Source organism: Antechinus flavipes, chromosome 2, assembly GCF_016432865.1.
Source record: "Antechinus flavipes isolate AdamAnt ecotype Samford, QLD, Australia chromosome 2, AdamAnt_v2, whole genome shotgun sequence".
NCBI classification, from domain to species: domain Eukaryota; kingdom Metazoa; phylum Chordata; class Mammalia; order Dasyuromorphia; family Dasyuridae; genus Antechinus; species Antechinus flavipes.
Window position 1 is genome coordinate 451,444,822 of NC_067399.1, and position 26,957 is coordinate 451,471,778.

At 35.5% G+C, this 26,957-nt stretch overlaps 1 protein-coding gene across 2 annotated transcripts in view; it reads right to left on the reverse strand.

The window, feature by feature from the left end:
- Nucleotides 1-21,429: 21,429 nt before the first annotated feature.
- The window catches only part of KIF3B (kinesin family member 3B), a 33,348-nt gene continuing 27,820 nt past the window's right edge, over nucleotides 21,430-26,957 (reverse strand). For both annotated transcript variants that reach the window (XM_051979384.1, XM_051979385.1), the window contains 4 exons: nucleotides 25,087-25,200; nucleotides 24,324-24,429; nucleotides 23,549-23,727; nucleotides 21,430-22,850 (listed from right to left, as the gene is read on the reverse strand). In XM_051979384.1, the coding sequence (XP_051835344.1) occupies nucleotides 22,754-22,850; nucleotides 23,549-23,727; nucleotides 24,324-24,429; nucleotides 25,087-25,200 (496 nt within the window). In that variant the 3' untranslated portion in view covers nucleotides 21,430-22,753. The remainder of the gene's footprint in view (nucleotides 22,851-23,548; nucleotides 23,728-24,323; nucleotides 24,430-25,086; nucleotides 25,201-26,957) is intronic.

Sequence of the window (26,957 nt, forward strand, 5' to 3'; positions counted from 1 at the left end):
CTGGAAAAATATTAAATGCTCTTAGATTGGGCGAGCAAATATAATAGAGATGACAATACTACCTAAATTAATCTACTTATTTAGTGCTATACCAATCAGACTCCCAAAAAACTACTTTGATGAATTAGAAAAAATAACAACAAAGTTCATATGGAAAAACAAAAGGTCAAGAATTTCAAGGGAATTAATGAAAAAAAATCGAATGAAGGTGGCCTAGCTGTACCAGATCTAAAATTATATTATAAAGCAGCAGTTATATTATAAAGCAATACCATCTGGTATTGGCTAAGAAATAGACTAGTTGATCAGTGGAATAGGTTAGGTTCAAAGGACAAAACAGCCAATAACTTTAATAATATTAAGTTATTGGCTGGTTTGACCTTTGAACCTAATAATATAGTGTTTGACAAACCCAAAGACACAAGTTTCTGGGATAAGAATGAATTATTTGACAAAAATTGCTGGGAAAATTGGAAATCAGTATGGCAGAAACTAGGCATTGACCCACACTTAACACCGTACACCAAGATAAGGTCAAAATGGGTTCATGATCTAAGCATAAAGAATGAGATGATAAATAAATTGGAAAAGCATAGAATAGTTTACCTCTCAGACCTGTGGAAGAGGGAGGAATTTATGACCAAAGAAGAACTAGAGATCACTATTGACCACAACATAGAAAATTTTGATTATATCAAATTGAAAAGTTTTTGTACAAACAAAACAAATGCAAACAAGATTAGAAGGGAAACAATAAACTGGGAAAACATTTTTACAATCAAAGGTTCTGATAAAGGCCTCATTTCCAAAATATATAGAGAATTGACTCTAATTTATAAGATATCAAACCATTCTCCAATTGATAAATGGTCAAAGGACATGAACAGACAATTCTCAGACGAAGAAATTGAAACTATTTATAGACATATGAAAATATGCTCCAAATCATTATTAATCAGAGAAATGCAAATTAAGACAACTCTGAGATACCACTACACACCTGTCAGATTGGCTAGAATGACAGGGAAAGATAATGGGGAATGTTGGAGGGGATGTTGGAAAACAGGGACACTAATACATTGTTGGTGGAATTGTGAACACATCCAGCCATTCTGGAGAGCAATTTGGAACTATGCTCAAAAAGTTATCAAACTGTGCATACTCTTTGATCCAGCAGTGTTTCTACTGGGCTTATACCCCAAAGAGATACTAAAGAAAGGAAAGGGACCTGTATGTGCCAAAATGTTTGTGGCAGCCCTGTTTGTAGTGGCTAGAAGCTGGAAAATGAAAGGATGTCCATCAATTGGAGAATGGTTGAGTAAATTGTGGTATATGAATGTTATGGAATATTATTGTTCTGTAAGGAATGACCAGCAGGATGAATACAGAGAGGACTGGCGAGACTTACATGAACTGATGCTGAGTGAAATGAGCAGAACCAGGAGATCATTATATACCTCAACAACGATACTGTTTGAGGATGTATTCTGATGGAAGTGGACCTCTTCGATAAAGAGAGCCTTAATTGATCAAAGCTGGACAGAAGCAGCTACACCCAGAGAAAGAACACTGGGAAATGAATATAAACAGCTTGCATTTTTGTTTTTCTTCCTGGGTTATTTATACCTTCTGAATTCAATTCTCCCTGTGCAACAAGAAAACTGTTCGGTTCTGCACACATATATTGCATCTAGGATATACTGCAACCCATTCAACATGTAAAGGACTCTTGCCATCTGGGGGAAGGGGTAGAGCGAGGGAGGGGAAAAATCGGAACAGAAGTGAATGCAAGGGATAATGCTGTAAAAAATTACCCTGGCATGCATTCTATCAATAAAAAGTTATTAAAAAAAAAAAAAAGAAATGGGCTTTCATTCTGGAGAGCAATTTGGAACTATGCTCAAAAAGTTGTCAAACTGTGCATACCCTTTGATCCAGCAATGTTTCTACTGGGCTTATACCCCAAAGAGATACTAAAGAAGGGAAAGGGACCTGTATGTGCCAAAATGTTTGTGGCAGCCCTGTTTGTAGTGGCTAGAAACTGGAAATTGAATGGATGCCCATCAATTGGAGAATGGCTGGGTAAATTGTGGTATATGAATGTTATGGAATATTATTGTTCTGTAAGAAGTGACCAGCAGGATGAATACAGAGAGGCTTGGAGAGACTTACATGAACTGATGCTAAGTGAAATGAGCAGAACCAGGAGATCATTATATACCTCAACAATGATACTATTTGAGGATGTATTCTGATGGAAGTGGATCTCTTTGATAAAGAGAGCTAATTCATCTGTCAATATAAAGTAATTATTAAATAAATTTTTTTTTAAAAAAGAGAGAGCTAATTCAGTTTCAATTGATCAAAGATGGACAGAAGCAGCTACAACCAAAGAAAGAACACTGGGAGATGAATATAAACTGCTTGCATTTTTGTTTTTCTTCCCGGGTTATTTATACCTTCTGAATTCAATTCTCCCTGTACAATAAGAAAACTGTTCGGTTTTGCACACATATATTGTATCTAGGATATACTGTAACCTATTCAACATGTAAAGGACTGCTTGCCATCTGGGAGAGGGGGGGAAGGGAGGGAAGGGAAAAATCGGAACAGAAGTGAATATAAGGGATAATTGCTGTAAAAAATTACCTTGGCATAGGTTCTATCAAAAAGTTATTTAAAAAAAAAAAAGAAAAGAAATGGGCTTTCTCCTAGCCAACTTTTGGTACCATTACACTCTGATTTATAGGAGATTGCTGCCTCTTATCATCTGAACTCATTGATTTTTAATTACTCCCATTCTGTTTGCTGCTTTCCTACAACCTAAAAACCCATTCTCTCTCAAAAAAATTTCACTTGATTCATCAATAACTCTTAGTTATCTTCTCTGTCTCTTCCCTTTTATTACTAAAACTCCTTCAGGAGGCCAATGGATGTCTCCATTTCTTTTCCTCATAGTCCTCTCCTCTTAACTCTTTACAATCTAACTTCTGACTTTATCATTCAATCAAAACTACATTATCCAAAAGTTACTAATATTGTAATTGTCAAATCTGCCTTTTTTCAATCTTCATTCTTATTAATCTCTTTTGCAGCCTTGACACTAGCATCTTCTCAATATACTTTTCTCTAGATTTTAATGATGATATTCTTTCCTTATTCTTCTCTTAACAGTGTTACCCCAAAGAACTGTTCCTGGGCCACCTTCTTTCCATATACCATTCACCTGGTGATCTCATCAGGTCCCATGGTTTTACTATCTCTATAAGGATGAAGAGATTCTTTGTTTACAAATGTTAAGTTATTTATAAACATTATTTAAAAACTGAACTAAATACATAATATAATTTAATAATGTTTGTTAGCTAGGAGTAGAATAGTTTATACTGTAACTGGTTATTCATTTTTGTCCATTGGTTAAGTGGTAAAATATAAAAAATGGATTTCCATGTTTGAGCAAGAGATCTTATAAAATTATTCAATATTTTATCACAAATTTCTGGGATCAAGTATTTTTACTTTATTATTTTAAATTAAAATACAGAACTAAATTTGATATAGAACCATATTTAAGATTGTGTTCATCTGATATTGAGTAAACATTGCAAACTTATGTTCATAAAAAAGTCTGATGTCAAAATTAAGTTTATAATTATTATTTTATTACATTAAACATCTGCTAAATTGTTACTTGTTTCACTAAAATATTCAACAAAAATTGTAAAAAAATTAATATTGAGTCTTGTAAATAATACTAAATATGAATGTTGGGTTGCTTCTTTTAATTTTTACAAACTGTCCCATATAAAAGATCATATTTTTAAATTTTATATCTAAAATTTTAATTACTGACAAGATAAAAAATTTTTAGAAAAAAATGTACATTTTTATATAATTTGGAGCTTTTTTGGCAAAAGTTTTCTGTTTTATGTAAATATTTTAAAATTATGTTTTCACATGTATATCATGGGTATATAACATGATATATTGTGTAAAACATAGAATGGCATATATATTTTCATTTTTTATAATTTTTCACATTGCATAATTACGTATTTTAAATTTTTATTTGACTTGGAGGATTTTTTTTTTGCCAAATTAAAGATTTTAAAAGATTGTGGTTATTTTAAACATTTAATGAATAAATCTTAAAGAATGAATAAATACTTAAAGAGTAGTATATTAAATTACTCTGAAGGTTCATGATACATTGTGTTGTTGAAAGGGGCTCAAAAAAAAAACAACCCATGGAGAACCATTAATCTAGTCCAATTTCCTAATTTTACAAAGGAAAAGATAATTTTGATACCCATGTAGATTATTCTCATATTTTAGAAAAGATAGATGGGAAAATAAATGTGTAAGTCAGTAATTTTAATAGTTTCTTGATCATATTTTTTGAGAGGCAGTAATAAAGATCCAAGAGTTTTTCCCTTACGACTTTGGTCTTAGTCCTTGATCTCAGATATCTTGAAAATCTGTCCTTGGATTATAAAAGCAGAGCTCTGTCGAATACAAAACAGAAGATTTTATATTTTATCTTGGAGGTGATGGAGAACTACTGGAATTTACTAAGTATAGGGGTAAGGTGATTCAGACTGGTATTTTAAGAAAAATCACTTTGGTTTACACCAAAATGGACCATCCAAATGGAAAATGATCTACCGTGCCCAGAGGCTTGTGACAAGACACCCAACCGCAGGCTATTATAGTAGTCCAAGCATGAGGTGATGAGGGCCTGGTACCAGGGTGGCAGCAGTATCAAAGCTGGAGAAAAGGGATTATATTTGAGAGAAAGTTGCAAAGATGAAATTGACAGGCCTTGACAAGAGATTGGATGGGTTAGAGAGTTGAGAATATCTAAGTTTTGAGAGCCTACAAGATTTAAGAGGTTGGTGGTGCCCTCTAAAGTAATAGGGAAGTTAGGAAGTGGGCAGCATTTGGGGAAAAGATAATGATGTTCAGTATTAAACATGTTGAATTTAATATGTCTATTAGATATCCAGTGAAAGATTTTTGAAACACATTTAAAGATATGAGATTAGATTAGGTCAGCAGAGAGGTTGGAGCAAGATAAGTATGAGAATCAGCAGCATAGAGATAATAATTAAAAACATGAGAAGGAAGGAGATCACCAAGTAAAATAGTATAGAAGAGAGTCCATTCACAATGCCCTAGAATATGCCTGTGATGTGACCTAGATGAAAATCCAGCAAAGAAGACTAAGGAATGTTCTGATAAGTAAGAGAAGAATAATAAGGGAAGAGTAACCCAAAAGGTCAAATAGGTAGTTTTTAAAGGATGAAATCTAAGCTATCAATAGCCAATTTTTTAAAAAGTTCCATATCATTGAAGAAATGCAAATTAAAGGAGCTCTGAGATTCTGCTTCACACCCATCAGATTGGCAAATTTGACCAAAAAAAGGGTATACACAGTTTGATAACTTTTTGAGCATAGTTCCAAGTTGCTCTCCAGAATGGTTGGATGTATTCACAATTCTGCCAACAATGTATTAATGTCCCTGTTTTCCCACATCCCCTCCAACATTCTACATTATCTTTCCCTGTCATTGGAAGAAAATATTTAATAGAGGTTGAAAATGTGAAGGAGTGGGCAATTATTGAAGATGAAATCTATTGGAGAAGACAGGAGGGGAGGATCAAAGGTACATATTAGAAGAATTGGCTTTGGCAGGAAGGACCAGAAATTGTGGGAAAACAATGAGTGAAAAATGTTACCAAGAAATTTTGAGATGGAGAAAATGGAATAAAGGGGAGCTACCATCAAATAGCATCAATTTTTTCAGTAAAGAGACAAATTCAGCTTAAACAAAGGATTTGAAGAGAGAAGAGAAAGTTTGAAATAGTTTTTAAGGGGAATGATATAGGGAATCAATTAGAAATAAACTTTCTTATGATGGCACAATTGAAAAGCTGGATTAACATTACTTTTGAATGATTTAGAAATCAGCTTGGTTGTAGGATTTCCTTTAATTCATTCAGCAAGTTGAGAATATTGTCAAAGAATGTGGATGGTGGAAGTAATCTAGGGCTGAGGTTTGGCAGTTAAAGAGTGGTAATAGGCCAGGGATTGAAGAATGAGAAAGAAATTAAAAATATTTCTTATTAGGTTGAGGTTAGGAAGGAGATTAAGATTAGAGAAGATATGGCCTTAGAAGATACTAAGAAATGGAGGGAATGGAAATCTCCATGAAAGTAGATGAGCAGGTATGGGAGGGATAAAATATAGGGAGAAGTGTAATGATAAGAAGTTGATTTGATAGCAGAATGTCAGAATTTCATATAAAGGAAGGAGAATACACGTAGAGGTGTTTTATTGTTGTCTTTCTAGTTTTATGGTTTGGGATTACTTTGCTTAGTTGGACTAGTCACCAGACTTTCTTTAAATTTAAAGAATATCAATTCTCTAACATCCAAAGAATTATTTTATAGAGTTAGAAAAAAATAATACACATTCAATATCTGGAAGAAAACCAGGTCAAGAATATCAAGGAAATCAATGAAAAGAAAATGGTGACTAAATGTGGTTTACAATTAACATATTTTAAACTATATTACAAAACAGTAATCATCAAAATAATTTGAAACTGGCTATCAAGTGGTGGTTCAATGAAATTTATTAGGTACATAATACATAGTAACAAATAACCGTAATAATCTACTGTCTGATAAACCCAGAGACCTTGGAAAAACTCACAATTTGACAAAAATGGTTGTGAAAATTAGAAAGCAGTTTAGCAGAAACTAGGAATAGAGCAACATCTCAAACCACCCAAACAAGAGAGAGATAGAATTATGGAAAATAAAATAGATCATTTTATAATGTGAAATTTAAAAGCTTTTACACAAATAGCCAATGTAGTAAAAAATGATGTATTGTTTTATATTGATTCTTCTCTTATGATCTGTGTACATGGTAATATTTTTTTCTTTTCTCGTTTTGTGCCAAAATTTAAAACTAAAAGGTTTACCAAAAAATGAATGTCAAATTTATTGAGAATATTTAATGAAATTTATAAAAAATACATTTTTAAAAATAAATATCTTTGTATAGACCAAAGTTTTTGAATAATTGAAGAGAGGTTCAGAATGAGCATAAGCAAACTGCAACACATAATAAGAAAACTGCATCAGAGAAGCAACATAGAGGGAGATATAACTAGTAAACAAAAATGAAGCAATGACTTAAGAGTGAGAGATACCTTAAGATAGAAAGCATAATCCATTGATATCCTCTCATTGTGAAAGGATTTTGAAGAAGACCTTGAGGACACTAGAGGGACTTCCTCTGCTGGATGTGTAGGAGCAAAAAGACAAAAATTGGCAGAGATGAAAAGTTCAGATGGCAAATGATTTACATCTCTGGAAGGAACACCCCTCTCGATAATATCAAAGTGCAATTGGCATATGGAATAAGTGAAACGCCTTGTTTTTATTCCTGTTTCATTTTATCCTTTTGGATTCAGCCCAACATTCTAATCTACTAAAGTGTAGACTCCCTAATCTATTATCCAACATATCAGCTGACCCCACTAATATTGTTTCATCTATGGTTTGGTAAGCATGTTTTGATGCCTATATCAAAAAGTGTAGAGTCAAACGATTCCTAGATGTTCCGCTAAAGAACTGGAGTTTTTATCAACTTATTTATAACTGGCTTTCAGGTGCAGCCATTCAAGCAATTCTAGATCACCTAAAATGTATCATCATATAGATATTACTCCATTTTGTCCATGGGCATGAAATTTAGCTGCTTTTCTTGAATCCAGATAAAATATTTCCTGATGGATAAGTGGTTAGATGATATGAACAAACAGTTCTTAAAAGAACTACAAACTCTTTATAACTATATGAAAGATTGTTTTCAATCACTAATGCAATAAAGAAATGTAAATCCAAAAACTCTTATCTCCCTAAAATTGGCAAAGATGACAAGGGTTGATTGACTGCATTTTGGAGGAGTTGTAGGGGGGGAGGGGAAGCACACAAATACACTGTTGGTAGAACAATGAACTGTTCCAAGTCACTCTGAAAAAAAAAGCCAGGTTTTGAGTGGAGAAATTAGGAGAAGGAAAGAGTAACATGAACTCAATCAGAATGCCAATAAAAAGATATTTTTAATAAATTTTAATTTTTTTATTATAACTTTTTATTGACAGAATATATGCATGAATAATTTTTTACAGCATTATCCTTTGCATTCACTTCTGTTCTGACTTTTCCCTTCCCTCCCTCTACCCTTTCCTCTAGATGGCACAGTCTTATACATGTTAAATATGTTATAGTACATCCTAGATACAATATGTGTGTGCAGATCTATACAGTTCTCTTGTTGCACAAGAAGAATTGGATTCAGAAGGTAAAAATAACCTGGGAAGAAAAACAAAAATGCAAACAGTTTACATTCATTTTCCAGTGTTCTTTCTTTGGGTGTAGCTGCTTCTGTCCATCATTGATCAATTGAAACTGAGTTAGATCTTCTCTTTGTCAAAGAAATCCACTACCATCAGAATACATCCTCATACAGTATTGTTGTTGAAGTATATAATGATGATCTGTTTCTGCTCATTTCACTCAGCATCAGTTCATGTCTTTCCAAGTCTCTCTGTATTCATCCTTCTGGTCATTCCTTACAAAACAATAATATTCCATAATATTCATATACCACAATTTACCCAACCATTCTCCAATTGATGGGCATCCATTCATTTTCCAGTTTCTGGCCACTACAAACAGGGCTGCCACAAACATTTTGGCACATACAGATCCCTTTCCCTTCTTTAATATTTCTTTGGTGTATAAGCCCAGTAATGACACTGCTGGATCAAAGGGTATGCACAGGTAATTTTTTGGGCATAATTTCAAACTGCCCTCCAGAATGGTTGGATTCATTCACAACTCCACAAACAATGCATCAGTGTCCCAGTTTTCCCGCATCCCCTCTAACATTCATCATTGTTTTTTTCCTGTCATCTTAGCCAATCTGATAGGTGTGTAGTGGTATCTCAGAGTTGTCTTAATTTAGCAGCTCTTTTTGTGATGTCAAATAATTGGACATCAAGAGGATGCTTATCAGTTGGGGAATGGATGTATAAGTTAAATAATTGTGATGGAGTACTATTGAGTACTACATAGCACCAGGTAAGCAGTCAAGCCCTGAAGTCACAGCACAAGAAATTTAGCACAATGTTCCCTCCACCCAAGGAGCAGAGTTCAAAATAGTCTGGGAAAAAACGAGCAAAAACCAAAAAAAGAAGCTGATCAGACAACTCTTGAGATAGCACTATACACCTGTCAGATTGGCTAAAATGCACTAGTGTGGCAGGAAGCCTACAAGTTTTTCTGGTGCTATCGGAGGCCTGGCCACTCTGTGTTGAAACACTTGGTGGACTTGGTATTACATTGGAGCTGTGTGACCTTTTTGCTTACTTGACTGTGAATTCAGTGATGGGGAGGGAAGATCTGGGGAACTCTGGTTGCTCACTTGCTGCTACACCAAGATTGTGGGGGCTCAGTCACTGACCTGCACTGGGGCTCCCTTCTGCTTGTTGAAGCACAGCCTGCTTACCTGGACTGCGCATCATGAGTCTTTGTAATTTTTTGGATCATTATGTTGATCAGAGTAGCTATGTCTTTCACAGTTGATTTTTACTGTGGACAATGATCTTCCAGTTTTTCTCACTTCATTTTGCATCATTTCATATAGGTTTTTTCATATATACATATATTTTTAGTGAAACCACCCTCTTCATTTATTATAGCACAATAGTACTCCATCACAATTGTTATTTTTTGTGAAATTTTGAATTTCCTTTCATGATTATTTTTCCACTAAAATTTATTAAATCTGAAATCTATAAACATGAAAATATAATTTTTGATATTTATAATAAGGCTTTTAATAGGAATAAATTCATAAATCAGAAAAATCCTTTGCAATCCTTATATTCTTATCCCTATTTTTGGTTTTGAAAAATACAGTTACCATTAGCAATGCCTTTGGCAGACAAATTGCATGATGGAATTTTCAAGTGCAGCTTAGGAAGTGTGAATGTGAACACAAACTGATTAAATTAGCACTTACTGAAATTGCTTTCTTTTATCTGGTACAAAGTGGTCACAAGCAAGTCTAGTTTAAAAGCTAGAGTGTAAATACAATTGCAACTTTTTATAATATGGGCAGAGGCAATAGGTGAGAAACCTTTTTCAATGCCCATCTGATATAATTATATCTCTGAAACAGAAATGATAGAAACAGCTATTTGGAAGTGCCTCTGCATATCCAATAAAGTTTGTAGACTTTTTATCCTACATTAAAGTCTTAAGACCTCTCTTTAGAGAGTTGACTGTGTGCCACTGTGTAGTTGTGTAACTTGCGTTGCCTTTCTCTTTACCACTGTAACAATAATAACATCATATGGGGCATCCTGATAAATATTTAACAATGAATTCTCTGTGGGGAAAAAAGTGTAGACACTTTTAAGTTTGATCTGCACTCAATATTTTGTCCATCACTTTCCAAAGTCTAGACAATCTACAAAACAATAACTCAATGTCTGGTTTGCAACCTTTGCAGATTTCTGAAATGTAAATGTTCACACTGAAATTTTAACAATTGACTCTCCAACACACCACTGTGGCTGCATAAATAACAATTTTAGATTTATAAAACACTTTGTTCACAACTATCTTATGAAGTGTTTAGTTGGAAGAATTTACCTCTATTTTACAGATAAGAAATCTGAGGCTGAGAGGAATGACTGCTATAGTATATTTTATCTACCTCAGAACATTAGGACCAAATGAGATCATATGTGTAAAGTTTTTTGTTAACTGCATAGTAGTGTGTGTGGGGGAGATATTTTTTAGAAATCTAATCTAAAAGAACCTGCCAAAATCATGGTATCAGAAGATCTTGAGTTGGAGAGAACTTTAGGATCCTCTAGTCAAGTGATGTCAAAAATGTGGCCCCAAATACTCCCCAGGGCAGCTGAACGAGATCAAAATGTACTTCCTATCTAATGTTAATGTGCTATGTGTTCATGAAAAATAAATATACAAACATTTGGTTCTACTTATGAACAGCTTAGTGGGCTCCATTTCTATTTCAGTTTGACACCACTAGTTTAGTTTAACTTCTTCATTTTACAAATAAGGAATCAGAAGTCCAGAGTGAGTAAGTGATTTGCTCTAAGTTATTCAGTTAATAAGATCTAGGGATTCAAAAGATCTTCCCACTGCCAATTCCAAGTCTGTTTCCAATGTGGCACTCTTTTAAGATTTACAGTGGAAAGGGACCTTAAATTATGACCTCTTCTTACTCCTTCATTTCACAGTTGATACTGAAATTTAAAATAGATTGAGGTTTAAAATATATTATCAGATGATTTCCTTTACATTTTAAAAAAGAAAAAACATAGTAATAAGTAAGCAGTCAGAGGAGTCGTTGCCTAGTTGTGTCCAACTTCTTGTGAGTATCAACCATATTGTTGAGAAGGGCAAGGATGGGGTTTGCCATTTCCTTCTCCAAGGGCACACAACTACTTAAATTTCTGAGACTAGATTTGAACTCAAGTCTTCCTTACTCCTAAGACCAGTTCTCCATTCACTGAGTCTACAAAGGAGAGACACCAACAAACATTTCCCAAAGAAAGAATTGCAAATCATTAGAATACCCAAATCACAATTTTAAGGGAAACACAAATCAAAAACACCCTGACCCTTCACACCCCCCCCCCAAACAAATAGCCAAAGATTATAAAAGATGAGAATAGTCAATGTTGGGGAAGTTATGGTAGAGCTCTGAGTTGACCCAGCTATTCCAAAAAAACTATTTAAAATTATGCTAAGATTATGATTAAAGTGTCGTTAACTTTCGTGGCCCCCTTCAACAATGAGATGAACCAGATCAGTTCCAACAGAGCAGTAATGAATTGAACCAGCTACACCCAGTGAAAGAACTCTGGGAGATGACTATGAACCACTACATAGAATTCCCAATCCCTCTATTTTTGCCCACCTGCATTTTTTATTTCCTTCACAGGTTAATTGTACACTATTTCAAAGTCCAATTCTTTTTGTACAACAAAATAACTATGGAAATGTATACGTATATTGTATTTAACTTATACTTTAACATATTTAACATGTATTGGTCAACTGCCATCTGGGGGGAGAGATGGGGGAGAAGGAGGGGGAAAATTGGAACAAAAGGTTTTGCAATTGTTAATGCTGAAAAATTACCCATGCATATATCTTGTAAATAAAAAAGCTATTTTAAAAAGTCCATAACTTTGGATTCCAAGGATTCCACTTCTGAACATACACCCCTAAAAGATCAATGACAAAAAAGAAAATCTTCCAATACACCTAAATATTTAGAATAGCACTTTCTGTGTGCTAACAAAGAATTGTAAAAGTATATGGCCATTGATTGCGGAATGATTAAACAAATTGGACTGTACGGAATATTTCTGTTATATAAGAAATGATAAACATTGTGAATACACTACACATGGAAAGACAAAATTATTTAAAGCAAAATAAGCAGAGGCAGGAAAAACAATATGCACAATAAGACATAAATGTAAATGGAAAGAATATCATGAAGTAATCAAAATAATAATGAGAAATAAAGAACAAGCTTAGGAAGAAATATGAGGGAAGCGGGAAAACTGGGACATTGATGCACTGTTGGTAGAGTTGCGAATGAATCCAACCATTCTGGAGAGCAATCTGGAACTATGCCCCCAAAGTTATCAAACTCTGCATACCCTTTGACCCAGCAGTGCTACTACTGGCCTTTTATCCCAAAGAAATACTAAAGAAAGGAAAGGGACCTATATGTGCCAAAATGTTTGTGGCATCCCTGTTTGTAGTGGCTAGAAACTGGAAAATGAATGGATGCCCATCAATTGGAGAATGGCTGGGTAAATTGTGGTATATGAATGTTATGGAATATTATTATTCTGTAAGAAATGAACAGCAGGATGAATACAGAGAGACTTGGAGAGACTTACATGAACTGATGCTAAGTGAAATGAGCAGAACCAGGAGATCATTATATACTTCAACAACGATACTGTATGAGGATGTGTTCTGATGGAAGTGGATTTCTTTGACAAAGAGACCTAACTCAGTTTCAATTGATCAATGATGGACAGAAGTAGCTACACCCAAAGAAAGAACACTGGAAAATGAATGTAAACTGTTTGCATTTTTGTTTTTCTTCCCAGGTTATTTTTACCTTCTGAATCCAATTCTCCCTGTGCAACAAGAGAACTGTTCAGTTCTGCACACATATATTGTATCTAGGATATACTATAACATATTTAATATGTATAAGACTGCTTGCCATCTGGGGGAGGAGGTGGAGGGAAGGAAGGGAAAAGTTGGAACAGAAGTGAGTGCAAGGGATAATGTTGTAAAAAATTACCCAGGCATATGTTCTGTCAATAAAAAGTTATAATAAAAAAAAGAAAAAAAATATGAGAATGTACCTTCCCCACTCCCTCTCTTCTCTACAGAGGTGCAGGTTGAAAGGGAGATCCACAGGTATGAAACATTGCATATGTTTTTCAAATTTTCTCAGTATACTGACGATTTTCCTGACTTTTTTTTCCTTTCTTTTTTATAAAAAATGGCTTTCTGGAAGGAAGTAAATAGATGGAGAATATGGGGGAAATCTAGGTGATGTAAACATCAAAGATATCAATAAAAAAGCTATTTCTAAAATGTTATAATTATGACAGATATTTGTTGATTAGCTATTGTCCTTCATTCTAGAAGAGGACCAATATGACATCACTATCATGGGATCAAGGTATAATGTGTTTAACTGTGGCAGACCAGACCAATATGAGTTTGAAAGTCTGTACCACAGAACCAATATTTGGAGTAGAGAAATCTTTAAATTTGTGTATCCCATGTTTCTTTCAAGCTACTGCAATTGTGCTTTACTCAAAAAAAAAAAAAAATAGCACCTTCTTGGATGTGGGCACGCCATGCCTGCAATTCTGGGCCAGTATCTCCTGTATCTCACAATTGATTTCAGAGTTCTTCAGCAAGACCTTGAGAGTGTCCTTGTGTCACTTCTTCTAACCTCCATGTGAGTACTTGCCTTGTGAGAATTCTCCATAAAGTAGTCTTTTAGGCAAACATACTTTGAACAACACAGCCAACTATTTGGAGTTGTGCTCTGTCCAGTAGAGTTTGAATGCTTGGCAGTTTAGCTTGAGAAAAACTTCAATTAAAATACCTTATCTTGCCAGGTGTTCTTCAGAATCTTCCTAAGACAATTCAAATGGAAGCAATTGAGTTTTCTGGCATGGTACTGGCACGCTATCCAGATTTCATAGGCATATAACATGGTCAGCACAATGCCTTTGTAGACCTTCAGTTTGTAGACAGTCTAACTAATATCTCTTCTTTCTCATTCTTTCCTTGAGAGCACTCCAAATACTGAACTAATTCTGGCAATGTATACATCAACTTCAGCATCTGTATGCTGCCAAGATAAGTAAATTTATCCACAGCATTAAAAATTTGTCCATTTGCCATTTCTCCATTCACCATCCATATTATGGATGGTGCATTGCTGGTTGGTGAATAACTAATGTTTTCTTGGTGTTGTCATGCCAAAATTATCACAGTGGCAGAGAATTGATCCATACCGCTGTTGTGTCTCAGCCTCAGAGGCTCCATTAAGTGCAGAATCATCTGCAAAAAAAAAAAATTCAAACACTAACTCTTGGTCTTGCTTGTAGCCTTTCCAAGTTAAATAATTTGCAGTAGCTGACCTTGATGCAGTTTTCATCCTTATTGAAGGCAGATCTGGCAGCATCACTGAAAACATCATGTTAAACAGCATGGGAACAAGCACCCAGCCCTGATTCATTTCATTGGTGATTGGGAAAGCACAAGAGAATTGTCCATTGTAGAGTACCCATGCAAGCATGCCATCATGAAACTGACAAAATATTGATGAACTTCTTGAAGCAAATAAAAAAGCATGGAAAGAAGTTACTAAATAAAGTAAACAAAACAAGGGAAATGATGTATAATGACAATGTAATGTAAATGGGGAAAAATTAATACTGAATACTGAAATGTTGTGAAATTATAATCACCAAACTTGGCTATAAAAGAAGGCAACAAGCATTTAATCACCTAAGTATCAGGCAGCGTTGCTAAAAGCTAGATAGAGATAACAAAGCAAAAAAAAAAAAAAAAAAAGTCCTGGTTCAGTAGGGAAGAGAGGGAGATAACACCCAAACAATTAACTATATACAAACAAGATACATACAAGATAAACTGGGGATAATTAATAGAGGAAAGGCACTAGGCATTAAGGAAGATCAGGAAAGACATGATGTAGAAGGTGGGAGTTTAGCTAATACTTGAAAGCCAGAGAAACCAGGAGTTGAAGGAATACCAGCAATGGAGGAGAAAAAAAGATGAGAGTTTACCTTTTCACTTGTTTTGTATGAATATTATGATTATCAGACTTTGATTATACATTGACTAACTTTTGCTAAACTTTATTCTCCCCCCCCCCCCTTTTTTTTTTCTTTATTATGTGTGTCTGGGATAGGTGTATGGAGAGGAATACAATAGGAAACATGAAAAAAAAAATCAGTTGTTAAAAGAAAAACCAGAATTGGGGGTGGGTATCTGCAGATAGATGCAGCTAAGTGCTGCAGTGGATAGAGCACCAGACTGGAGTCTGAGTTCAAATTCCATCTTAGATACTTATTAGCTGTGTGACCTGAGCAAGTCACTTAACCATTTAACTTTTGCCAAGAAAATCCCAAATGAGGTCACAGAGTATCTGCAGATACATTTACCTCTTTGAGGTAAAAGCAACAGAGTTAGAATAGATCTCTTAAGGTTACTTCCAGCTCTAACTTTCATGACTGAAATATTTGGGAAAAAAATTAAGATTCCATGATTCTGCCCTCATCAATTTATCCATGTAGTAGTTCTAAGCTGATTCTATATTCTTAGCTCTGCCTAGTTTAGATATTTAATTACTTTTACATTCAAAATTTAGCCCACACTTTGAATGCAAATCCTGGTTTCAAACGTGAGTTCTCATCCAAACTGATGGTGATTTAAACTGAGGCCGATTGTTTATTATATCCTTTTTGGGAGGTCTTAAGACCTTTCTGAAATAAGAGGGAAAGTTTAAAATGTAGACTCTGCTGAAGTGAAAGAGAGGAAATTGAGGATGAATTCTCTGAAACATAATCGTAATTGTTTTCTATTTTGCTAATCATTGTCCTGATTGTAATTAACTGTTCTATCCTATAACCCTTCTAACAATTTCACCTGCTTCCCTCTAGTGAGGGGAGGAGGGGACTGCAGGCACTTTTCAAAAATACATCCTAAAATATTCTTTCCTAGATTCTACTTCTCCAGAAATGTGATCATTTCTAATGATACATAGAAGCCTAAGCTATTTCCTTGAAATGAATCACATAATAGTGTCTAAGGCTGATTTGTTTTGGTGCTCAAAGTTGGATGAAGAAGTACCATAAGGGGGACTATAAGTACAGTTTTTGGTAGGAAGAGCTTTACATTTGACATGAGAATGCAAGTTCATATATTCATATCCTGCTTTATAATAGCCCTGCTATTTACCACATGTGGCAGAGGGTATACACACCTCAACCTTTCTAGGTCTCCCTTTCTTCATCTGTAAAATAAGAGAAATAAGTTATACATTTTAAAACCCGGATTTGTTTTAATTATAGGCAGGGAGGCAATCCAATTGAGAGGATGGAATTTGGAGAAATGAGATCTGGTTATTGTAACTCTGCAATTACTACCTTTTTGAACTGAACTAGTTTTGCTGGGTCCTCAGTTTCTTCATATGTAAAACAAAGATGCTTAGACTAGATAACCTTGAAAGTCAATAAGTCCACAACATTTATGATGGAGTTCTGTGTATCCAGACAGGAAAGGAAAATGCCCAAGCCCTTTAGAAGTTCAAATTTTAAATGGGAAAACAAGAAGCAACCATATGCACACAAGATATTTACAATGCAAATTGGAGGGAATTTTAATGGGATTGAACTGGGTAAGAGGGAGATGGAGAAGTGAGCAGAAAACTTCTTGAGAAGATAGGTGAAGATAGAGGAAAATATTCCATGCAAAGAGTGTCAGAGAAGATTTATGGAATACAAGGAGCTGCAAAAAGGTCAGTTTCACTGTAGACTTCCAAGAAAGGAGAAAAGTGTAAGCATAAAAATCAGTGTGTGAAGGATTTTAAAAGCCAAATTGAGGATTGTGTATTTGAACCTGGAGAAAATAAGGAGCCACTGATAATAACATAATGAGACCTGTGCATTAGGAAAATCATTTTGGCAGCTAGAAGATGGCCTGGAGTGGGGAAGGCAGGGAGACCAATCTTATATCTTAATACTCCAGGCATGAATAGGGCCTGCATCAGAGTAGTAGTTACAGGAGTGGAAAGAAAGGAATATATACATACATACATATGCAAATATATATTATAATGTTGTTATAAAGGTAGAAATAAGATTTGGGGAAAAGACTAGATATATAGGATGGATGGGAGAGGAGTTAAGGATGACATTCACATTCTGACCTTGGGTGATGAGAAAATTGGTGTTATCTTAATTCAATATATTGGATTACTTGCCATCTACTAGGGGAGGGGGGAAGGGGATAAGAGAGGGAAAACCTGAAACACAAGGTTTCACAAGGGTCAATGTTAAAAATTATCTATGCATATGTTTTTAAAATAAAAAAGCTTTAATTAAAAAAAAAAGAAAAATATTAGAAGTTCAGAAGAGGGCAAGGTTTGAGTAGAAAGATGATAAGCTTGATTTTTTAATTTAAATGTCTGAAATAGTCTCTCCTTTCATCCAGGGGGAATAACTAGATAATAGCTATAATAGTTAACAGGGACAGTTGAATCAAGTGAAGGGTTTTTAAGGATGAGGGAACATAGGGATGTATGTATATGTGTATGTGTTTAGATAAAAGGGAAGCAGCTAGTAGACAAGGAGAAATTGAAGATTAGTGAAAGTAGGGATAAGAGAGGGATCTGTTAAGAGAAAATATGGGATTGGCCCAGTGGTACAAGTAGAAGAGTTTTCTCTTGGCAGGCAAAAGGCAACTTCTTTATGGGAGACAGAGGAGGAGATAGTGTCAGATGACATTTTAATGATATGAGAAAAAGAAGGGAGTAGTTCTTGATAAATGAATTTTTTTTGGTAAAATGCAAGAAGGTTCTTAGCTCAGAAAATGGAGGAATACCATAGGAAGTTTGAAGGAGGATTAAAAAAATGTTTGGAAAAGATGCTGTGGTGAATTGAATAGTGAAGTACTAGGGTGGTATAAAAGGATTGCCTTACTACAATGAGGACCCAATTGAGTTTGAGTAAGACCATTTGTAGTAGGATCTAGGGAGCATGGTTTTATGAATTTCCCCACTTCTATTCATCAGAACAGCAGAAGATGGATAATGCAAAGTTGGGTTGGCAAGGTATGACTGTTAATAAGAAAACAGGGCAAAGGACTCGAATATAGAGAATGGCAGAGAATTGAAGTGGTACTATAAGGGGTCAAGCTAGGAAAAAGTGGAAAGTATGAAACTAGTACAGGATGATGGCCTGGGAAAAAACTAAAGAGTGTAAAGATGGAGGTCATAGTGAGATATAGAACATAAGATTTATAAGGCAAGACAGAATGATAAAAGAATTTCAGATATCATGAATATGGAAGTAGAAACTCTCAGGTAATAGCCAAGACATCAAGGGTAGATTATGGGAAATAACTGAATTGAGGATTATCTTTTCCAACTCTTAAATCTGTGATTCTAATTTACTTTACCATCAGTTTCCTTATCTATGAAGTGGAAATAATAACACGAATCAACAAGTTATAGTGAAAAAAAAGCAATGAATTTAGAATAAAGGACATTCCAGCTGTGATACTTTCCTTACCTTTATACTTAAGTCCTCTGGGCCTCAGTTTCTTCAACTGTAAAACAAAATTTTGGATGAGATGATCTCTCAAAAGTTCTTCCTACTCATTATATTCTATAATCCCAAACCATCTCCTGTAACATTTCCTATTTTAGATTCATTGATTCATTCACTAAAAGAATACTAGTTCAAAACAACTGAATTTTCTATCATTTTTCATAATGAAAAAAACTCATTTGATTTTAGTGACTCTTGACAATGTGGAGAATATAATCAAAACTGTTTCCAAAAGTGTCGGTTTAATTTACGAGGAGACATTTTTGTAGGTACAATAAATCTGAATGATTTTATTACACATATCATTTTAGAATCACTTTTACATTCCTAGACAAAGAAAGAAGTGATACAAATAAATATCAGTTGTAAAATCTAGAGTTCTAACTATTGACATATTCTTTGTCTAAAGGTAGCCAAAGAGAAGATTTAAGATCAGTATTAACTCCAAGGAGCCGTAAGATTTCCCCAAGACAGTTCTCCTGTATGAAAGCAACTTTGATAGTATCTCTTTCTAGATCCATGAGACGTCTGGGACCAGGCTGAGAGGGGAGAGAAGGGCTGCTATTCTTAAGACAGTACCAGCTGCCAGCCCTTGCAGAGTGCAGAAGAGCCAGGTCCAACCATTTCTGTCCAGTTCCAAACATTTCTTTATGATTTTTACAAGTTGTAATAACCCATTTTGTGTGGGGGGGTTCCTATTATAAATGCTGAAAAGTTAAAAGTCATCGTTTAGGTTAAATCTCTGCTTCACAAATGGAATCCTGGGGCAGGAAGGGATTCCCGAGTTAACAAAGAATCAACACTTCTCAGAAACTTGGCAACAAATCTACATTCAGTACAAGGATTAGAAAAGTGACAAGAACCTAAAGCTTGGTTTGTATGACATTCTGGTTCAACTGATTGTGGAAGGATGACTGATGAAATTCAAGCAGCATGCAGGCATTTAAATAGAGAGTAATCCAATTAGATATAAGGATCCTTATGAAAGTGCTTCATTCCTTGATTTGTGATTTTGGGTTATGCATCCAAGATGTCTAATATATAACTTAAAAAATGAAAGCAGATAACAGACCATGACAAAAGATAAAAGATGTTAAACCAGTCTGATGAATATGATGGATATGTGAACAGCTCAAATGTGTCTACCTACTCAAGAGTTTTCTTTAGAGCTTGATAGACTCATTTCTAAATGGCTCTGGCTAGAAGACAATCCAGATGATTCAGAATATGATATGCATGCCTGGCAGGCAAGCAGGCTAGCAGAGTGACCCACAGGTGTATTAGGAATGTGTCATAAGACCTTATGCATTTTGGTCTAATTCAGAACAAAGCCCCTCGAGCATACTAGCATCCTCAAAGACAGACTGTACTATCAATTTTGAGAGAAGAAAAGCACCAGAGGGAGGCTGCCTTAATGGCAACATTTACCTGCCAAATAAGTTTCCTTTTAATTCAATTATTTCCCTAGTTCCATGTGAGATAAATGGAGCTCAAGGCAATCAAGGCAAGACTCCATGTTCAGCTTCTGGGATGTTTGTTCATATATTTGTCAAGAGTTCTGGGACTCATCAGCTCTTGGTCAGGTTGGTCATTTCACTATAAATTACAAACTATAGTTTGTTCTGCAATTTTCAATTCATATTTATGTCATAAAGGATATTTTCAGCTTAAATATCTTGACAAACTCAAGGAAAGTAGAGTAGAAGAAACAGACATATATAGCTATAACCATCTCAGGCTGTACAACAACCTCATCATTTGGTTTCTATTTAAACAATAAAATCCTCTTTTGAAGCTGGGAAAATGGCTTAATTCCCAGAAAAGAGGCAGGAAGGCATAACTCAATAATGCTACTGAAGCTGATGAAAGAAAGAGCTCTTGGTCAAGGAATAATTGTTTCTGCAAAGTAGAAGGGAAATGTTATATACAGGTCTCTGTTTTTCAGAATGACAGACATTGCACATGGTTCCTCACTTTTTCAGAGATAAGCAAAGACAGTCTTGTGGTTCTGATCCAGAAACATGCAATGGGAACTGAGCAGCAGAGTTAGAACATAACCCAAGGTCCACTTGAGCAGCCATCTCATTGAGGCACCATTGCCAGCAAGGTACTCCAGCACAGCTGACCCAGAGACTACTGTCCCCCTTGCTTATGGAGTCAGATACCTACATACCTACATTGTAGAGCTTTTCCAGCCTGAACAAAATTACTTAGTGAGCATTTCATAAAGACAAAAGCAACACTCATACATTAGTGTATTTCTAGAAATGGGCAAATCTTCACATATAACAGAGATACAGGTTCATGTGTACACACACACACACACACACACACACACACACACACACACACACACACAGACTTCTTGAGTGGAAGGAACAAAGTAACATTCATATGATGACCAAAATAAAATATAGCTTCAAATTTCAAGGTATAACAAACTAAAACTTACAAACTAGTATTTGCAAACAGGTATTCTTCTGAGTATAGGCAGGTTATACATAGATAGCAGTTCATCTACTTTAAACTCAGGCCTGAGGAGTGAGCCTGCAATTCTGCTGTATAATGGCGGTCTGCTACTGCCCCAAACAATTTTGAAAAGATCATTAAGAGGCACAGTTCCTTTGCCCTAAGCTAGTCCCCAATGCCACAGCATGAAGTCTCATTCTTCTTTTTATGAGTCAGCCTGATTCTATTCTCCTCTGGGGTTAGTAAAGGGTTAATGAATCTGTTCCATTATGGAAGAGAATGAGGCACAAAACCCCAGTACCCATCTCAATGAATTACTTTCCTTGGTCTTCAGGTGAACGCTAAATATGTATGTATTTCATTCTTTTATACCTAATCCCATCACTATTAGCAAAGGCAAAGTAAGGCATTCTTCCTCAAATAGAGAGGCCCAGACTCAGAGAAGGATCAGCTGTATGTGGCAACATGATAGTGAATGAAGAGAAAATAAGGGACACTATTTGAAACTTTCATCAGTGTATCAACTTACTCTTTGACAGTGACAACTGAGATCTGAAAGAAGCTATTTCCTAAACCTACCAAAAGTAGGCAAAGGATATCTATCAATTTCTATTTCCACTGTCATATCTTTCAGGAGCAGAAATACATGACCCTAGGACACCAACCCCTTATCCAGCAGCTCTCAAGGGAGGCAAATATTTCTTAATGGGGATGGGGAAAGATCTATATTCCTGCCTATCTGGAATTTAAATCCAAATAAAGTTTTGGATTTCTCTAAACAGAGCATGCATTAAATCACATTTTAAGTCTTATGCTTTTCAACCTCCCCTGTCATTTAGCCCAAAGGACTCCGAAGAGCTGATCCAGCTATATAGCAACTGTCAACTCTGCTCCTTCTGTCCAATAGTAAAGGAGCTCAGTGCAATAAATAGGTTGAAATTGAAGAAGGGACCATCTCATTGCCACTAACACACTTTACTGTAACCCATGCATTTCTGATTTACTAACTAAAATAATTTCCCCCAGCGGGCTGAATGTCAAATTATAAATCTCTTCCTCCCATGTTTTAAAACCCCCAGGACCAGCGCACTTGGACACAAGTCAGTTATTCAGCAAAGAGGCCCTCATAATAATTCCCTAGAAAGAAGGGGTTCTTGGTTTGGTCTAAAGGCATCTCTGCAAGTTTTTTCTGGTTTCTTCTCTCAGAAGGTAGCAGGGGCTTGCTCACACTTCGAGAGGAGTTACTGGTTTTACTTTGGAACCAGCCCCCGGGACTGTGGATAAAGCTGAGATGCAGGAGTTCCAGAGGAAGATGAAGAGGATCCTGACTTTCTTCCACTTTTAGGTCTGAAGAAAAAAAAGAACAAGTACATTTTCATGTTCAAAGCTTTGTCCAGTAGAAAATAAACCCTTCTCCTTTGTGCACCATGTCAATTACAATCATCTTGATCATTCTCCAACAACCCCTAAGCCATTATAGTTTTCAAATTACTTTTTGAAGTAGTTGCCTACGTGATAGGAACTATATGAACTTTGTATAGCAGAATGACTTGCTTCAACAGATCAGGAAAGATAATACATTCTTGCAGAACTAGATTTAAAAGAATACCCAGGTTTCTCTGTGATGTGACCCCAGGTAAATCATTTAAATTTGAGTCTCAATCTCCTCCTCTGTAAAACAGGATCATGGGATTTAGACCTAAAGAACCTTAGATGTTTTCTAGTCTATCTTTGCTCCTTTATTTTATAAATGAGGAAGCCCAAAGAGGTTATGAAGATGAGTACCCAAGATCACATAGATAAGAAATGGCAGAAGAGAGTTTCAAAACCAGATGATCTGCCTCCTAGGCTCTTTTCATTACAATATATTTCTACAACCTTCTACAACCTATTTCAGAGGATTGTTACAAAAAAGACATTTTGTAAAGGCTACATAAATGTTTCATTTAGGTACATGAAATGTAACTGTGGTCATAGGTATATTTTTATATGTTATCCTTATTCACTCTTGTCTGGATACTAAAGATTCAATAAATATCACTTACCTAGCCTTGGATTTTTTATTCGATGTGCTTTCAAAGGATGAGGCATCCACCTGTATTTCATCTTCATCCTGTAGAGCAGCCTCCAAAGCAGCTTGGACTTTGGGAGCTATGGCTGGACCTTCATAGTCTCTGGTTGTCCGGCTAGGCATATCCAATTCTAGTAATACAATATTCTCTGCCTGGAAATGCACAGCCACAGATAATGTCTAAATAGCTGATGTAAAGAAATCACTCCAAACAAGAAGGAAGCTGGGATGTGGTGGTGAATGCTGTCTACTTCCTAGATGGGGGTCTATTCTTCATAAAGGAGTAGTAGCAATGAGAAACAGGCCCTACAACCACAGTACATCTACAGTACAGAATAAAGAAAAATTCCATTGGGACAGGGAGTGCAAAAAGTACTGAATTGGCTGTCAGAAGACCAGTATTCTAGTATTACCTTAAAAATTAACTTACTGTGAGACCTTGAGCAAGCCCCTTCCTACCTCATATCCTCAATTTCCCCATCTGAAAATGGCTTAGATGATTTGTACTTAATTTTTTAAATGAATGTTTAAAATAAATCAATTTTTAAAAAAAAGAAATAAGAAAATTGACTAGATGGTCTCTAAGACTGCTTCTAACTCTACAGCTCTTATGGAAAGCTTTCTCCTTTCTGTGAGTTGGTTCTTTGTAGATAGTGAAACACCTCTTGCTCTTAATTTATAGTTCAGCACCTGAAGATTTCCAAAGAATTGAACTCCTCTGATGGGGAAAGAAAAACAACAGTTCCTACCCTATAGCGTGCCTCTGGACGAATCATCATGGACATCCTCGCATGTTGGCTAAGTGGTCTCTTATAACCCACAGCTGAAACAGGCCGTTTCATCATCTGCTGATTACTGGTGGGAAAGAAATCAGTCACATCCTAGAAGTGGACCAAAAACCCTCTATGATGTGCTTAGACATCATGATGAAATCTATTCACGTATCTATGCCTTCTCCAGGCTATTGTTCTGAAATAGATCATGGACAGATTTTATACCTACTACATATAGAACCAGAACACAAGCAATTTCTTGGTTCCACTACTTCACCTGTATGGCCTTAGGCAAATTATTTAACACTACCAAACTTCATTTTCCTCATTTGCAAAATGGGGATAATTAAGACTATCTACCTCATGATGCTATTGAGAGGACAATGTTTTATAAACTGTAAAGCACTAAATGGAGGCAGAACTGCTTGATTTAACAAAGAGTTATTGAAAAAGGACTCAGGAAATATGGATGCCAGTCATACCTCTGGTATGAATACTTTTGGCAAGTCACTTTCCCCGCCTGCACCTTAGTTTAATCATCTGTAAAATAAGAGGGTTAGACTGAGTCCTAACAACTTTGCCTTTCTGTGAAACTTCTCTATGAATACACTACTCTGAAATATATTTTGTCCAGGGATGAAATGAGGTAGGCTTTGTTCTTACTAGGTTTTTTCTTACTAAGTTCCAATTAATTCAAATCACTCAGATCACTCTCTAAGAAAGGTGAATGGTAACTTACTCCAGTCGGGTTATGGGATGTAATTTCCAATGATCTTCCTCTTCATCAAAGAAGGATCTATTCATTATTTTGCCTTTCTCTTCCAGAGGAATGAAGTTTTCTATAATAAGATGCCTATAAGAACACAGTCACATTTGAGTTTTTCCTCAATAAAAAGAGAAGAGTTTTCTAAATCAGTCTTATATATGTGCTTCTTACATGCAGCTAGTTTCTAGCTATTAGGGTAGATTTTTTGCTGAACTAAACATCTTTTGGCTGACAATACTGTTAATGCTAATTTGAATTACTAATTTTTAAGAGAGAGATTTCTTGAAAATTAATTCACTCAATGAGCAGAACCAGGAGATCATTATACACTTCGACAACGATATTGTATGAGGACATATTTTGATGGAAGTGGATTTCTTTGACAAAGAGACCTAACTGAGTTTCAATTGATAAATGACGGACAAAAGCAACTACACCCAAAGAAAGAACACTGGGAAACGAATGTGAACTATCTGCATTTTTGTTTTTCTTCCCGGGTTATTTATACCTTTTGAATCCAATTCTCCCTATGCAACAAGAGAACTGTTCGGTTCTGCAAACATATATTGTATCTAGGATATACTGCAACGTATCCAACATATAAAGGACTGCTTGCCATCTAGGGGAGGAGGTGGAGGGAGGGAGCGGAAAAAAATTGAAACAGAAACAAGTGCAAAGGATAATGTTGTAAAAAAAAAAAAATTACCCTAGCATGGATTCTGTCAATATAAAGTAATTATTAAATAAAAATTAAAAAAAAAATTAATTCACTCAACACAATTCACCTCTGGTACTATATATAGTACAAAACCTTTATTTTTTGAAGCCTTCCATATCTTCTTCCCAGCTCCCCTTTCTTTCTCAGTTGAAGAGCCATTCAATATGAGCAACTGCTTCTCCCATTCTCTTCATCTTAAAATCATTTTCCATCCTATCATTCATTCTCCTTTGCCCTCAACCCCCTACTCCCATCATTCCCTCCCAAGTCTCCTTTCTCTCTCTTGCCCTCATTTCCCTTCCTCTGGTCCATCTTCTCTCCTTTGACCCTCTCTTTTTTTTTCAATACACTATCCTACACTTTTCCTCCTTTCGCAATCAAATTTCTGGATTAAGCTGCCTGTATTTGTTATTTTCATTTTCTCTCCTCACCCTCTCTTCAACTCCTTTGTCTTCTGATTTCTGATTTCATGTCTCAACTGAAACTGTTCTTTCCAGTTACCAATTTTCTCTTAATTGCCAAAACTGATGGTCTTTTCTCTGCCCTTATCTTTCTCAACCTATCTGCTGTTCTTGACATTGTTAATCTCCTTCTCCTGGATATTCATTTCCTCTCTAATACATTGTTAGTGGAATTGTAAACCAATCCAACCATTCTGGAGAGCAATTTGAAACTATGCCCAAAAGGCTACCAAATTATGCATATCCTTTGATCCAGCAGTGTCTCTACTGGGCCTGTATCCCAAAGAGATGATTAAAAGAGGAAGAGGACCCACATGTACAAAAATATTTGTAGCAGCCCTTTTTGCAGTGGCAAGGAACTGGAAACTGAAGATGCCCAGCAGTTGGAGAATGCCTGAATAAGATATGATATATGAATATAATGGAATATTACTGTTCAATAAGAAATGATAAGCAGGCTGATTTCAGAAAAGCCTGGAAAGACTTAAATAAACTGATGGTGAGTAAAGTGAGCAGAACCAAGAGAACAGTGTACACAGTAATAGCAAGACTATGTAATGATCAACTGTGATGGACTTAGCACTTTTCAACAATGAGGTGATGAAGTCAATTCCAAAAGACTTTTCTTTCTCATGTTTTTTTTTTTTTTGGTTTGTTTCCTTTTT